Source organism: Puma concolor, chromosome D3, assembly GCF_028749965.1.
Source record: "Puma concolor isolate L17-30 chromosome D3, mPumCon1.1.hap2, whole genome shotgun sequence".
Taxonomy (NCBI): domain Eukaryota; kingdom Metazoa; phylum Chordata; class Mammalia; order Carnivora; family Felidae; genus Puma; species Puma concolor.
Window position 1 is genome coordinate 89,117,389 of NC_141678.1, and position 16,256 is coordinate 89,133,644.

The 16,256-nt window shown below is 40.6% G+C and overlaps 1 protein-coding gene across 7 annotated transcripts in view; it reads right to left on the bottom strand.

The window, feature by feature from the left end:
- The window catches only part of NETO1 (neuropilin and tolloid like 1), a 130,154-nt gene that overhangs the window by 55,553 nt on the left and 58,345 nt on the right, over positions 1-16,256 (bottom strand). For all 7 annotated transcript variants that reach the window (XR_015242648.1, XR_015242647.1, XM_086683221.1 and 4 more), the window contains exons 5-6: positions 6,746-6,787; positions 6,500-6,627 (exon numbers count right to left, since the gene is read on the bottom strand). Coding sequence is in view for 5 of the 7 variants with exons in the window: in XM_086683221.1 (XP_086539347.1) it covers positions 6,500-6,627; positions 6,746-6,787 (170 nt within the window). In the remaining 2 variants the exon portion in view is untranslated. The remainder of the gene's footprint in view (positions 1-6,499; positions 6,628-6,745; positions 6,788-16,256) is intronic.

The window sequence follows — 16,256 nt, forward strand, 5'->3', positions numbered from 1 at the left end:
CTTCTCACTGCACTGCACAGACTCCTATAATTTTTTTTTTAATTATCACAGACTTATAGCCCAGAAAGAAAGTCACATAGTTAAAGAAAGCAAACACCAATAAAATAAATAACTGAGCAAGCAAAACCAAACTGTTTTCCATTCTCCTACAGGGGCTTGGAAACATGTTGGCAAATCCAGATAAAAACGAGAGTCACAGAAAACAAATGGGCCCCTCTGAAATAAATGGCTGTCTTAAATTTTCTTAAAAAGATCGGTTTACAGAAAAGCACTGCTCTTGTTAGAAAGGCAATTTGCATATTCAGCCCATAGTTTCTCATTTTACAGCTCTAGAGAGTTTCCACATTTTCCATGCGAGGTGACTGATGTGTATTCTTACATGAAATGGAGTGACAGAAATCTAAGCCCCTTTTTTCTATTTAAAGGCCATTCTTAGTAGACAGAATACTATTTCTGGAGGAAGTGAACAATTAGTCACTGGATTTTTATATATTCCCTTCTGGAGCATTCCATTATTTTTTAACTTCGTTTTTCTTAATCATTTAAGAAAAGAAATAAAACATGCCAGTGGTTATTACCTTTACTGGGGGCAGAGCTGTTGGGGCAAAAGCCAATGTCATTAGCCAGAAAAGTGATCGTGCTTCTCCACACCAGCTCTAGGATACATCATCTCACAGCCTTCCTTATATTATGACTTAAATGGTATCTTGCCAGCCTAAGGTTTGGGCCATAAGATCACCGAGGGAAAGAATGTCATGGTTTTTATTTAAGGTAGAAAACTACAGAAAGTTCTTTAGTCTCTCTGCTGAGAAAAAGGGGAAATGATAAACAGAATCATATATAACCCCAGTAAAATAGTCAGATTACCATCTCCTCTCAGTGAATCATTTTGATGCATTCTTCTTTCTAATCAATCACCAAGAGTTTGAGCTGACAAAGTGATTTATTGAACAGGACCAGAGGGGGTTCAGAGCACGTAAGTAATTTCTAGTAATATCTGGCTTCCAAATCACACTAATATGGGAAACAGAATCCCTTTTGTGCACTTAAAGCAAATAACGCTAGCTAACAATTTACTAAGGAATAATATTTACAAACAAACATTTAATACCAGCCTTTCAACCTGGTCCCTCCCCTCGTGTCACAAGGATATGCAGAACACAGACACTGTTTGGGGCAATTATTTAAGACTTCCCAGAACAGCTTTCTCCATGAAAATACACTTTAAATACACTACGGTCTGAGAAACGCTGTCCATGGTTTCAGAACTGCTTTCCACTTTGATAAAGAAAGCCACATTCTTAAGGAAAAGTGTGTAGCCTGGGGCTTCTGAGCTTGCTGTCTTATTTGCGGCCGGACATGCCAGCCTTATCATTTTAGATATGACATCCCATGAATTCGGAATGTAGCAGCATCCCCTCTATTTGGAGGAGAACATCAGAACATCATACTCTTTGCTGAATTGTTGAAAAGACACACCCTACAACAAGTCCTGATACGAATATCAAGGCGATTTCTCTGGCATGTACGAGCGAGTATCAAAGCACTTAAAGTCCGTCTCCAAAATCTGACAGTGCGAAACTGAGATTTCGCTCGAAAACCGGGTGGAGTCCTAACAGGTCCAAGGGTGGTTTTCGTTGTGTTTACCCAATTTTGTTTCCGTTTCTGGAGATAATCAAGTCAGACTCAGTCTTCAGAACCCTAAATCTTATCACTGTAATCAAGGATAGTTACTACCTTTCATCTCTCGTGTTAGTTTTCTCCTTGCCCCATAAGAGCAACTTTACTCAAGACCCGTTTTGGATCTCTGAGTCTGTAGGGCAGAAGTAATTGTGGGCTGGCCTGTGTTCTCTGCTAAGGGCATATGAGGCTGAAAACCCACCTGCTTGCCATTCTAGGACCAAAGTCCCTGTTTTCTCGATGACCAGTTACCAGGGACCACTTTTAGCTCTTAGACAGCGTTCTTAGTTCCTCTGACTTCCCCTTCTGCCGACAGCCAGAGAAAATCCAGCTTTTAAAGGGCTCATGTGATTAGATTAGGCTCACTTGGATAAACTCTCTTTTAATTAACCCAAGCCAACTGAGTGGTAGCCTTAATTGCTTCAGCACAATCCCCTTTGCCAGGTAGTTTAACATAATCAGGTATGTGATATTTTATATTCACAGTTCCACCGACGGGGCTGGAAACCCTCGGTTGTCGTATCTAAGATTCTGCCTACAATTAAGTTCATCATATAATTAACTTTAAAGCAACTTCACTATAAAATATTGACTTACTATAATTGTCAAGTTTTCCTGTTTATTTAATGCTAATTTTCTTTAAAACATTTTTGAGTCACGTGACAACACATTAAACACTAATGTGAAGTTTTAAATGATGGGTGATTACTAAAAGCTAGAGTTTGATTGTCCCAACACCTTAATCGTTAATTATCTTCACCGCTGTACTTTTATAAGTGTTTGACTTATTTCTTTTCCTATCTTAACAAATTTGACAATTTCCCCCAAATAGTGTGGTTTTGTGACATCACACCAGACCGGGAGTCGGGATACGGAAATCTCGCCTTAGCTCTGTACTAACAAACCAAATATTTGGGCGCTTATCAGAGACTCATCACGTTTTCATCTTGAAAGGAGTTTAATGTTACCTGGGCCAAAAAAATTACCTGACTTTAACATTATTGTACAAAATTTCTGTTAAACTTTATTTGGATTCTTCTTATGGATTTGATTTTGGGGCAGCTCCATTATTAAAACCAAAAGCAGAAACCCTGTTTGTACTGAATCAAAAGCTATTCTTTTTCCAGGTTTGAGCATTCAAATAAATTGTAGTGCTTGAAACACTGCATATTAACCCTTACCTGCCTGTTCGTCTGTCCTACGACAGTCCGTTAAATGTCTGAAGATGGCTACCACATCCATTTTTCTAGATGCACATCAGTTTGTTGTTTTATTCTGAGTTTTAACTGAATGACAGTCATTTGGCTTGGTACTAAGTATCGAGAGATAAAGAAGGCCCAGCCTTCACGGAATTAACATTCAAATAGGTACCCTGTTGTGATCATCCAACATTCTTCCCTGTTGGTTCTTTTCTGTACCGGATCCAGAACACGAAGCCATAACACCCTGTGGCCATCCTTGTTCTAGAATCTACTGAGAGACATCTCTGGATTCCACTCTTCACCCCGGGTAAGACTTCATTATCCTGTCTTAGGTTATTCACCTTTAAATGAGCCAATCAGTAGCCGATTTCCAATGTTCTTTCTGGCTCTAGCATGCCAAATTCTAAGAAATCTGGATGAATCACCTTCTAATTAAAGGTGATCATCTGTGTTACTATTTTCTATTTGTCAAAAAGTCTGAGAAGCAATGTAAATACTTGATATACGTTTTAGCAGAACCCCAGTGAGCTATTTATTAGCACCTGCATTGTGCAACTATGTTTCAATCCCCAGTTATCATTCAAAAATTCACCACGGGCCACTTCAAGTTTAACTTGTGCTTTGACAGTCTAGTCTCACAAGCTGCTAGGAACTCTGCAACAACAGAAAGCCCACATAGGCAGTCATATTCTTGCTTTTCTCCACCGTTATTCAAAGCCACTTCCTATCCTATCACCTTTAATTTCACAGAGAAAGCCTGTCACAATAGAGTCATCTTTGTCTAACTCTGCAGGCGGCTTCCCCTTTGGGTCACAGAATGCCAAATTCTGTAACAGACAGGTACACTGGGTATTGTTACTCTGTAATTGTACAAAAGACAGCCTATTTACCAGCCAGGGGGAAAAAAAAAACGATGTGTGTTTACACTCCCATAAAAACCCTCTCTTTAACACTCCAGGGACAAAGATGCTGGAAACAACAATGAGGTGGGGCTCAAATGTTTCCAGCTGGAAAAAAATTTTTTTCTAATCTTTCATTCATAGAGTTTAAGAAAAATGAATAGCATTTGCATGTGAACCCACAGATTATGTAAGAGAGCAATCTAGCTCCCTTATAATCCAGGCAGGGGGTTGCCTTTTATGTTGGGAACAGTCTTGGTTTTTTTTTTTTTTTTTTTTTTTTAAGGAGGGATCACTGTGTCTTTCTTCATAATACAACAAACGTTTTCAAAGATTTGTACAAATGCAAAGAGACCTGCCGGTGGAAAGACTGGAAGCAGAGCACGGCTCTGAATCTCCGTAACTGGAAGTCTGGGGAGAGGGTGCTGCACGTTCACACTGCACGCAGACCCCAGAGACACATTGACAGGAAAGTCAAGTGAAGGAAGCCAACACGCTTCCTCAAGATCACTCTATTTTCCCCTCATCCTGGATAGCCAGCCACCAAATTCTCCTTTTTCTATCGTGACTATTTCCTTTACCTGTCTACTGTCACAACCAGCCTCCACTGTGGGCATCACCTCCACTGTGGGGATCACCTCAACCATGGGGATCACCTCAACCGTGGAGATCAACCTCCACCGTGAGGATTACCTCCACCGTGGGGATCAACCTCCACCGTGAGGATCACCTCCACCGTGGGGATCAACCTCCACCATGGGGATCACCACCACCATGGGATCAACCTCCACCATGGGGATCACATCAACCATGGGGATCACCTCCACCGTGGAGATCACTTCCACCATGGGGATCACCTCAACCGTGGGGATCACCTCCACTGTGGAGTTCAACCTCAACCGTAGAGATCACCTCCACCATGGGGATCACCTCCACCATGGAGATCATCACCACCATGGGGATCACTGCCACATCTTCCTACTGAGTCTTCTGCCTGTAGTGTTCAGTCTTCTGTTGCTACTTCACAAGGAAAACCTACCTTTCCAGAATGCAAATCTGATCACACCATTTTCCTGCTTCACACTCTTGCATGTATCACTAATGCTAGTGGGGTGAATCCAAGTTCTTTAGGGTTCCTACAGAGCCCTTTGACTTAAAGACTCACCATCCACCTCCATACTCATGTTCTACTTGGTCACATTCAATGACTCAATTCCTAAAAAAAGCTCACTGTCCTATGATTCTATGACACTGATGGCTATTCCCTCTACCTAGAGAGCCCTCCCACCTTGTCTACCTGATACAATATTGTTTTTCATTAAACTTCAGTGGACCCTGGCGGAATTTGATTCCACGTGTGACTTACCTTCCGAGGTATACACGCGCTTCTCCCGCTCTCTACTACACCTTATAAATACCTCAACAACCCTGTCTCATTCCTTGGATTAGTTGGTTACATATTTGTCTAAGAATTAAACTGGAAGCATGAGGACAGTGGCCGACACGCTTTTTTCATTTCTCCAGCGTGGTGCTCGAGATTTTGCAGAGCCACAAAATCTATTAACGAAATAACCAACTGTTTCAAGCTCAATAAATAGTCAACTACAAACCCAATAAATCAATAATGCTTGATTGAAACAATATAACTGAGGAATAACAATAAAGAGAGGAGGATAAGCAAATAATCGACAGTCTCCACCTGTGATAGTGACTGACACAAAATCATTCCCAGTATTTCTTCATATCTTAATAGTAGGATAAATATGGTTGTTCTAAAGAAGTATTTCCAAAATAGTGGCCTGGGTTTGAATCTGACCTCTAATATACTTAATTTCATAACATATACATTAACAATTTAAAGAAAGTATTGCCAGCATTTAAAACTCAAGGTAACCTACATAAAATTCCAACTCCTGCCACATTATGAAAAAATTGGAGGATTTGGTAATGCAGCAATACTTTTTCATAACGACAATCGAAAGAAGCGTGATACAGGCGCCTGGGTGGCTCAGCTGGTTGGGTGTCCAACTTTGGCTCATGTCATGATCCGGCGATTTAGGAGTTTGAGCCCTGCATCAGGCTCTTGTGCTGACAGCTTGGAGACTGGAGCCTACTTCGGATTCTATGTCTCCCTCTCTCTGCCCCTCCCCACTCAGACCGTGTGTCTCTCTCTCAAAAATAAATAAACATTAAAAAATTTTCAAAAAAGAGAGAGAGAGAGAGAGAAAGGAGGGTAAGAGGAGGTGAAGACCTGGCTGGTCTCTTTGCCTGGGCACAGACCCCCAGCCTTATCATAAGGTATTTTATATGCCAGAGATACATGATTTTACAAGTCTTGGGCAATTTCTTCCAAAGATAGGATTTTAGGTTAAAACAAGAACAGAGTGCAGATACTGACAGTAAAAGCGTATGTGTAATTATACTTAGAATCTTAGCTTACAGATAGCATTTCAATCCATTTTTCAGCGGGGGGCAGTTACATTACAGCCTCTTGGGCAGGTGATCAAATGCCCTCTTCAGCACCCTCTCCATGTTATTTATGACATCGAAAGTTTCCTGGGATGGGGAAAGACAGGCTGCGTTTCGAAACCGAAAGAAAAATGACAGCTTATGATCGCACTCTGAAACCTACTAAGCGCGACCGGTGGGTTAAAGGCCGCGCATGTTGCAGACACTTCCCAAGCTGACTGTCGAATCTGTTTTCCCCTTAAGACTGACCTTGGATCGTGGAGGTGCCCGGATGTACCACTTGCAATCCACGGCCTCGCTGGCAGAAGCTTTGCCTTCCTTCATAATCTGTACAGACTCCACAATTCCTTCTGGGCCGCCCATCTCAAACTCACATGCTAAATAACGAAACGCCAAACAAACATATAGAAATGGAGCTTGAATAATAAACCAAAAGTATATTTCAGAGCAGAAAACAGAGACCTCTGAACATTATTGAATATCTACGTTACCAACCTGGTAATGGTTTCAAAACGCCAAGGTCCTTAAAGTCAGGATCTTAAAAATTGAGAAAAAGATAATTAGTCTTATTCTGCATTTATTACTTAAAACGATGTTGAGTAATACACCATTAGATTATTCAGGAATCTGCCAAGAAATAGATTAAGAGAAATTAAGTGGCCGAATAAAAGCCTGCATGGTAATGTTAAGACCGAAATGTTAATTTATAAAACCCAACTATTACCACAGGGTTTTTCGTCAATACGCAAGAAGCCACTTTTCAAGACCTTCCAAGGCCACTCTTCATGCAATCGTCAAATGGAAATACTGCTCACCGTTTTGGACTCCACAATCGGACACTGGTTGTTTTTGCAAAATGTATCCATAGGTAAGTGAGGCTTTGAATAAACTTCCATCTGTGACACATACGGTCATTTTGTCTGATTTAACCAATTCTGTAAATTTTGGGGACACAAATCTCTTTGCCATTGAAATACCGGGAGCACAGAGTTAAGCTGTGAAACCGAGGGCCTCTCTCCCCCAGCAGAACGGCATCATCCTGTTTCCAGCAGCCCTCTTCCCTCTTTATTCCATGCTAGCTCCCCAAGTTTTTCTCAGTAGTCTGCTGTGCCTTCTCAACCCCGGCTCTCTCCCTGCCTTTCCCCTCACACCAGGTCCCCAGGGCCAGGTATGTGTCCTTGTCTGCTCACGTACTTGGGGGAAGCTTGATTTATCACAAGTCTCAGAAGCGGCCTACTTGTTATAGGCCAAGAACGGTGGTCTTCATTCCATATCCTGAAATTGATTTTGAGGTTAGTATGCAACCAGTGAAATACAATGGTGAGCCTAGTGGAAGGCTTCTGAGGAAAGTTTCTTCGAGAACAAAAAGAAACAGGGTGTATTTAGTTTTCTGGCTCACATCATGGTCTGGTTTGTACGGGGACCCGCTGGGGTCATGCATGGTGGTCAGCTTATGAGGTTGGCAGGCACTAATGTGAGAAGATGCTAACTCTTAAGGCTGAGCAGAATGGAACCATGGAGAACCATGAGTCTTTATGGATCTCACTGGTGCACCCTCTTCAACTGCTCCATAGTCACACTTCTCTGGGCCTTTTGCTTTTTGCAACAATGTACGTCCTTATAACCTGTCACTTTGAGTTGGATTTTCCTTAACTTATGGGTAAAGGCATGAAGGCTATGATTTTTCTTGGAGACACATGGTATCCAAGTTAAAAGGTGACTTTGACATTTAATTTCTTTTTACTACTATGGTATTGGCTATAAATTAAAAATCTAATAAAGTTAGAAATATGTTGGGAGACACTGCTCATCAACAGTCGAGGACTGAAATATGAAAGGGTAGCAACTCTCAGGAGGCAATTATTTCTGGATATCAAGGCTGTGTGTGCATAGATGTCTGTGTGTATCCAAGGGCAGTTTTTTGTATGTGTCTATCCTTGGATACAAGAGGCCCATGGCTTCAGGCTGACTGTATTACAGTACTTATCTTCATTACGGTTTTTTTTTCCTAGTTTTGTTAAACAGTAATGCGTACTGATATATTGAAACTAAACGGCCTGGATTAGCCAGGCTACAATTTAGTTATGTCAACTATTTAGACATACTTTATCGTAGAACACAATTATAATGTGATAATACATTTTGGGGTGTTTTTTTTTTAATTTTTTTTTAACGTTTATTTGTTTTTGAGACAGAGAGAGACAGAGCACGAACGGGGGAGGGTCAGAGAGAGGGAGACACAGAATCTGAAACAGGCTCCAGGCTCTGAGCTGTCGGCACAGAGCCCGACGCGGGGCTTGAACTCACAGACCGCGAGATCACGGCCTGAGCCGAAGTCGGCCGCCCAACCGACTGAGCCACCCAGGCGCCCCAACATTTTGAATCAAGATATAAATTTCTTTGTATAATTATTTTGAAAACAGTCCTCTTACCTTTTAGAAGAAAGGAAGGAAAAAAAGAAAAAGGAAAAGACAGAAGGAAGGAGGGAGGGAGAAGTATTTGCAATCTTTATGAAGGAAGCAGAAATGACGATGATCTAGTCAGTTTGGATCAGGATACCCCCAAGTAATTTTTTTTCCCTCGTCTAAATTAATGGATATTTGGTTATTCTTTAAAAATGTGTATTTATTATCTACTTTGTACCATAAAAGAACTACGTTTTGTACAGAATTACTCAGATTGGTTGTCACCATTAAGCTGTATTCTTGGTATTGAAGACACCAAATATCTTTCCTTATTTTTACACCAACCTTGCCCACCTCAGTTATCCAGATTCTTTATTATTCATTATATCGGGTTTACTATTTTGCATAATGCTTAATAATTGTCATCATTGATTACAATGTTTCAGCCTTGTGTGGCTGTTCTTGTGATTCTTGTGGAAGGGTAGTTGGTATTCTATTTTCTGGTTTGAAGGCTAACATTTGTCATTTTTATAATTCATGTCGGGCAACGTTGAGAGAAATGCCAGTTCTGGGAATTGAAAATTTATTTTTGTCTTTGTATTAATGGTGAGAGTGCTGATGGTTAAAAAAAAATGGGGGGGGGGAGAAAAAAAAACTTTAGGAAAAAAATCGTTTCTGCACTTTCATTCCAGTTAGCCATCAGTAATTTCACAGTGACAATAACAGATGGCCCCCATGACCTGCAAAATACACAGAAAATAAACAACACAATAATTTTTTAAAGCAGCCTAGACTGAATTTAAGAACACGAAGGTTGATTTTTTGGTCCCAGGTTGTTTGGGGGCAATGACAGAAATTATTATGCAGAAGCACAACGAAGCTAGACTTGGAAAGCCATCTTCTACCCAGGATCTCCCCAAATCCGTTCTCCACTAAGCAATCCGAATAAGCTTTGAAAAATATAAATCAAATCGTGATACTCACCTGACATTCCATTGCCCATGGAATAAAATCACAGCTGTTTTGAAAGGACTGTAATTCTCCATGTGCCCTTGCCCCTGACCCCCTGGCCCAATGCACTGCCTGCTCTTGACTTTGCTGTCTCCTCTCAAGACACATCAACACTTCCTGTTCCTCCAGTATGTGACCTGGCTCTCTTCTTTGCCTGTACTGTCCACCCCCCCCCCCCCCCCCGCCAACTACCACCCCGTGGGTGGATCTTTCTCCTTCTTCATCTCATGACTGGAGTGTTGTTTTCTCCGGAAATCCTTCCTGGATGAGCCTCTCCAAAGTAGCCCTGCCTCTCACTTTCTTTTCTCCCTTCACCACTTCTTTGATCAAAATCCACTATTGTTTTACTATTTACTTTTCTTTTTTTTTTTTAAGCTTTTTAAAATTTATTTCGAAAGAGAGCAAAGAGCATGTGGGGAAGGGGCAGAGAGAGAGAGAGAGAGAGAGAGAGAGAGAGACAATCCCAAGCAGGCTCTGCACTGTTAGCGTAGAGCCCGAGGCAGGTCTTGAACTCACGAACCTTGAGATGGTGACCTGAGTGTAAATCAAGCGTCAGACGTTTAACCCACGAGCTACCCAGACACCTCTATTTGTTTGCTTTTCTATTGGCCACCTCCTCCCACCAGACTATAACAAAGCACACCCTCTGAGGGACTTCTTACCTGTTGTTCCTCTCTCTCTCTCCAAGACCTAGAACATTGCTTGAGCATGGTGGGTGCCCCATAAATATGATTGAATCTAACGTATTTCTTTGTGTATATATAAAAAAATAGTTACTTAATATGAGGTTGATTTTCTTATACTGTTGACATACTTACTACACGTATAACTACATCTTTCCCAGAGGGTCTCACAGTAAATTATCAAATTAGGTGGTATTTGAGAGAATAATCTCTACTAAACCAAACCCAAATCTCTTTTTGGGCACCCAGCTGATTCCGTTCCCTCCAACCTCCCTTGCAGTTGTGGGTAGCTGTGGAACCAAGTTCTGCCCAATGAAATGTGGACAAAGTGGCTGAACTTCACTTGAAGGCTGAGCTCACAAAAACTACCGGAAAAAAATCCCTCTTCCGTCTTCCACGGTCCACCTCAAAGCCACCCAGTGAAGGTGCGGAATTGCACCAGCTTCAGCTCCTGGAAGAAGATGTGCTGTACTGCCTCTTCCCTGACTCTGATTAGACCACAGAAGCAAGAATTAACTTCAGTTACCTGAGATCACTGAGCTTTTCGATTTTTTATTCTACCGCAAAAGTCAAACTACGTTCATACTACTGCTAAAATGTTACCGTTCCACATTCTCAGTTTCTCGGGAATGTATGGCAGTTTCCAGACATGATATGTGATGACATCATCACTATTACGGTTACTAAAATATTTGCCTGTGTTTTCAAGAACACTCCAAGGTAGTGGGTTTAGGCTATAAGTGATGTACATTTTTAGAGATTAATCCCGTTTATTCTCAAGGATTTTATTGGGCTAGCTTTAATTTTCCCCGCTGTAATCTCTGCAACCTGATTTTTGTCCAACACATTGTTATACTGAAATCTAGAATTACGTCTCAGGGCGCCTGGGTGGCTCAGTCGGTTGGGCATCCAACTTCGGCTCAGGGCATGATCTCGCGGTTCGTGAGTTCGAGACCCACGTCGGGCTCTGTGCTGACAGGTCAGAGCCTGGAGCCTGCTTCGGATTCTGTGTCTCCCTCTCTCTCTGCCCCTCCCCCACTCACGCTCTGTCTCTCTCTCGAAAATAAATAAACATTAAAAGAAAATTAAAAAAAAAAGAAATCTAGAATTACGTCTTGAACTTATATGGAAGCACAACCAAAATTCAGGACATTTTCTGTCTTATTTTAGAATTACGTATATGTGTAAAAATATTTAAATTTCTTTTCTAGTTTTAAAAACTGTATCTAAATGTATGAATATTCTGAAATTCAATATTTCCCCTGCAATAAAAGAAATATATTTGTAATATTCTTCTTCCCGTGAGGAGGGACATTTGCCAGAGATGAAGGAGACCGAGAGGCTGACTTTCTCCACCACCATTCCATGGTCTATGTCTAAAACTGGAGAAAAGGATGACACTAATATTCCAAAGAAGTATCTTACTCATGAAGAGGAGAGGTCGACTCCACATTAAAAGGGACAGCTGTACATAATAAATGAAATCATGACAAAAGCCATCATTCCTTCAGCTTCATACATGTGAATCATTTGTTTTATTGTGATTGGGGCAGAAAAATATTTTCTGGCAATTTTATCGTGGCAGTTTGATTGCAACATTATTTCGAGATCAACAACTGTTCTAAAAAGTATTGAATATTTGAGATGTAGATCTAATCAGCCTTTTTCAGAGGTAAAAGATCTTTTAGCACCCTTTTGAAACTAAAAATGATAAAGGCCCTGAAGCCTGTTGCAAAGGGAGTCACTGTCCTGCCGCGGCTGGAGTGGCTCACACGAGACATGAGGGGCCTCGGGAAGCAATGCAAAGCGACCACTGCTGAATATCTACTGGATGAATAGTCAGGAAAGAAAGAAGTCAGCAGACTCTACTGCTTTCTAGCCACACAACCACCTGGAGATTTCAAGTTTTAGCCTTACACGAGAAGAAAGAGTTAATACCTTGTCGACAGAATTTTACTTCTGGGCAACAAGTAGATGTTCAGACATGGTTGAGCCGCTGCTTTTGCTCGAATTCATCAGCGTCAGCGTGAACCAATCACCAAAGGCCTCCTAAGTAGCTGCTTGCCAACAAATGCAAGTAGTGCTGAAATATTCCAGTTGTTAGCAAACTTTTGAATGTTCTGAGTGATGCCGGAACATCTGTGTTGACATTTGCATTGACGTTGCAAACGCAATGGTAAATAAAACTTCTGATGCCTCAGCAGGATTCAAGACAATGGTACCAAACCACAGCCATTCGTATTCGTTGTATAACTCATCATTACACCTTTGTGTGGGCAAAGAACTGTTTTATTTCAAAATCTCCTTGGCAAAGCACTAAAAATTGCCACTGTTTTTAATCTAAAATTTTAAGGGCCTGTCTTTTCTGCAGAACGAACATAGTGAATCTGTTGACTTTAAGGAAAACAACTGATAATATTTGCTGCCAGTGATAAAATTCAAGCTTCCAGCAAAGAAAATCGTATCCATCACTGGGCTTCCGACAGCTTCTCAATACTTAAAACATTTTCAAATGTGACTGTTGACTAAATGTGCAAATATAATTTTTGGTGTGCAACAATGGACTGGGTCAACATTTGGAAGATCTGTAAATCAGTGATCCACTAACTGTCAAATGTTAAAAACTCAGGCATGGGTAAAAAAAAAGATAGATATTAATGTAACAGAATACAAAAAAAAATCACTGATATGGTTTCACCTTCCTCACTACAACTAACCTTTAAGGAGCTATCACTTTCTGAGGTTTGAGGTAGAATCTATCTGAAAAGTCTATGAAAACACTCTTCTCTTTTGCAGCTACATTATCTTGTGAGACTGAATTTTCTTCATATACTTCAACCCTAAGAACACAATGCAACACATTTAATGAACAAGTAGATGTTGAGAATCCAGCTGTCTTCTAAGAAGCCAGACATTAAACAGAATTCCAGAAACATAAAGCAATGTAATTCTTCTAAGTATTATTTTAATATTTATTAATTAATATTTTAATTTCAATCGATGCTGTTAAAATGCTTTTAAAATAACACAGAATAGGTTTATTAGTGTAATTTTTCTATGAATTAATAAATAGAAATTTAAAATGCTATTAGCTTGAATTTCTACTGTAATGAGCACTGAATGACACAGCCGTATAAGCCAAAGCCCTATGAAGTCTTCAGTTGTTTCCTGAGAGGACAGATGTTTTAAGACCAAAATATTGCAGAACTTCTGTCCTGGCCAAACCCACCTTTGTATCGTGGGTCAACGCCTTCTTGCGACAAAACTCGAAATTGCAATTTATTAACTCAGGGCCATGCGATGCATTTATTTCATACTCGAAAGAGATTTCCACGATGCCAGCCAGATTGTAGACAGACTTTCAGTAAATGAATATTTACCCGATTAGACGACAACTGAGTCAAGTCAGAGGCATATTCGTCTTATAAATGAACAAAATGGAGGTTCAATTACTATAGAAAATGCAACTTGTTTTGAGCTGAAACCTAGAAGTTTTATAGCTAACGTACAATGTTAAACCAATCATTCAATATGTCTGGAATGTATTTTTCCTGAGCTGAAAATGTGGTTGGTCTAGGCTTTTTCCAGTTCATGGATGCCATTATATCACAAAACACAGTGGTATTCTTCTAACAACAGTTTATGGAAGAATGTAATTGCCTGACCTGGTCATGTAAATAGAACTATAAAACCCTCTGATTATAAAACTCAACTTCGATACTTTGATATGTTTTGCAAGGCACAGCTCAACTCCCCAACAGGATCATCTTGGAGAAAGTTAATCAATATTTCCCTCAAGCTTCCATAATTTCACACATCCTGAATTCTGTCATAAGCTATATAATGTCTCCACGTCTCACGTCTATTAACTTTGGAAAGTCCTGTGATATCTGTGGGTATATCTGCATTCAATCAGCTCTCGTATGGAAACTAACTGCCACTCCAATGGCCAGGTCGCTGTCTCTAGCATTCCCTCCTTGTCTGTGACCCATCTCAGCGTTGGCTCCCTGTTTCCTACTCAAGATTGAAAAATACTGACTTTGTAGTTTTTGCAATCAGTTAACTGAATTTAAGATGCCGTTTTTAAAAGCAATTGCAAAAAATCTTGACAGTGCAGTACTAAAATAGCTTACATCAACATATTATTTTAATAATCTGATTCCTTTCAGTCTTGTCTGGAAGCAACATTACTTTAACAGAGAACTCATAGTATAATATTTTAAGCATTTCCCAAGGTTACTGTTATCGATAAGTATGAGGCTGGCAGTTACAACTTCACAATAGAGTTTCTCTTCCCAAGGGTTGTAAGGTGGGCACAAAGTTTGCATATCATGACTTCCGGTTTAACATAAAATTGACTCATATATGGGATTTAGAAATGGAAACCTAAAGAATTTCAGGAAACAATTTTACAAGCCCTTTAATATATTATCGATATTTGCATGGCTTATACAGAAGTTTTGTTTCCTCATTTTACTTATTAAGCTGTAACACAGGAAGCTTTCTCATGATGCTTGTATTCACAGTTTTAAATAAACTGAGAAGACAGAATTCTCTTTTACAAAATGTATGCAAAGAATATTGATTTTGCTCGTGCTCGCGTTAAACAGGCTTTTGCAAGGTTTGTTTTTGATAGATAGTCACAGGATAGCAATATTCTTCTATGGGGAAAATGCATTGGCCATGTAGAATAACAAAAAAAAACTTGCAGGACGAAGGGAAGAAGAAATCTTCAGAAAAGCAAAAGAGTAAGGAAGGCAATTAAAAAAAAATCCTCAATTGTCCAAAACGTGTTTGGTGTTTCCATATTGAAAACAAAGGAAACCAGGCAAGTTCTTGATCATTAGCAACGCCCGCCCCCCGAATTCTCCCAGAAGCCCCTGTTCGCTCATCCAGCTAAGTACCTCCTAAATCACATGAAACCTCAAATAAATGAGTCCATCTTTCGAACCATCTTTTTCATAGACCTGGTGTAATAGGGCATTTCTTGCTGGCACAACAAATGCGGACCCTCCCAGCAAATGAACACCCCCAACGCCCTCTTCTTTCTCGGTTACTTCACGTTTCCCGTTTTCCCAACACTCAGCAATGCTTATCAGTACGCACAGGGGAGATACAGGCTTCTGGGTCTGGAAGGAGTAAGTCACAGGAACAAAAGGTACAGCGGAGTGAGTACAGTGGATGAGGCTGTAGGAGAGCTGTACGGTGACAGGTGATAGTTAGGCCGAAGGTGAGTGTGGCATAACGTATACAGAAGTCGAGTCACTGTGTTGTACACAGGGAACGAATGTCGCCTTGTGTGTCAACTCTATGGAAATAAAAGAACTTTTTTACAAAAAAAAAATGTTATTTCATAGTAATCAGGGAGGGACAGGATTCTTGACCATAGGAGAGTTTGGAGCAAATACTATGACAGGGAGTATGGCACTTGCCTCTGAGGCTCAAACCTACGAGACAGGAGCAGGAAATGACGTCTTGTGGGTGAACTTGAGAGTTTGGGCCCGGGCTAGCAGGTGTGATACTCGGCTACCGAGGAGGAAGATATTCCTGGCTCTAACATGCCAAGAATTGAACATGCGGGTGGCACCACAAGTTGTGTGTGTGTGTGTGTGTGTGTGTGTGTGTGTGTGTGTGTGTGTGCATGCTAGGGGATGGCATTATCCTCGCATCAGCCTCTTTTATCCCGCTGTGCCACTGTAAGCTAAACAAATTGTCACTGAAAGTGAAAAAAAAAAAATACGTACGCGAGAAAAAGTTACATTTTCCCAAACCTTTTTTGAAAATAGCAATGCAAGTATCGTGAGAAAGCCTTGTAAGTGACAGCTAACTAAATATGCCGCGGACGGAATAAAGGTGAGCAAGCCGTGCACGTGTAGCTTTAAGACAAGACTGCTCGTGCTTCCACTC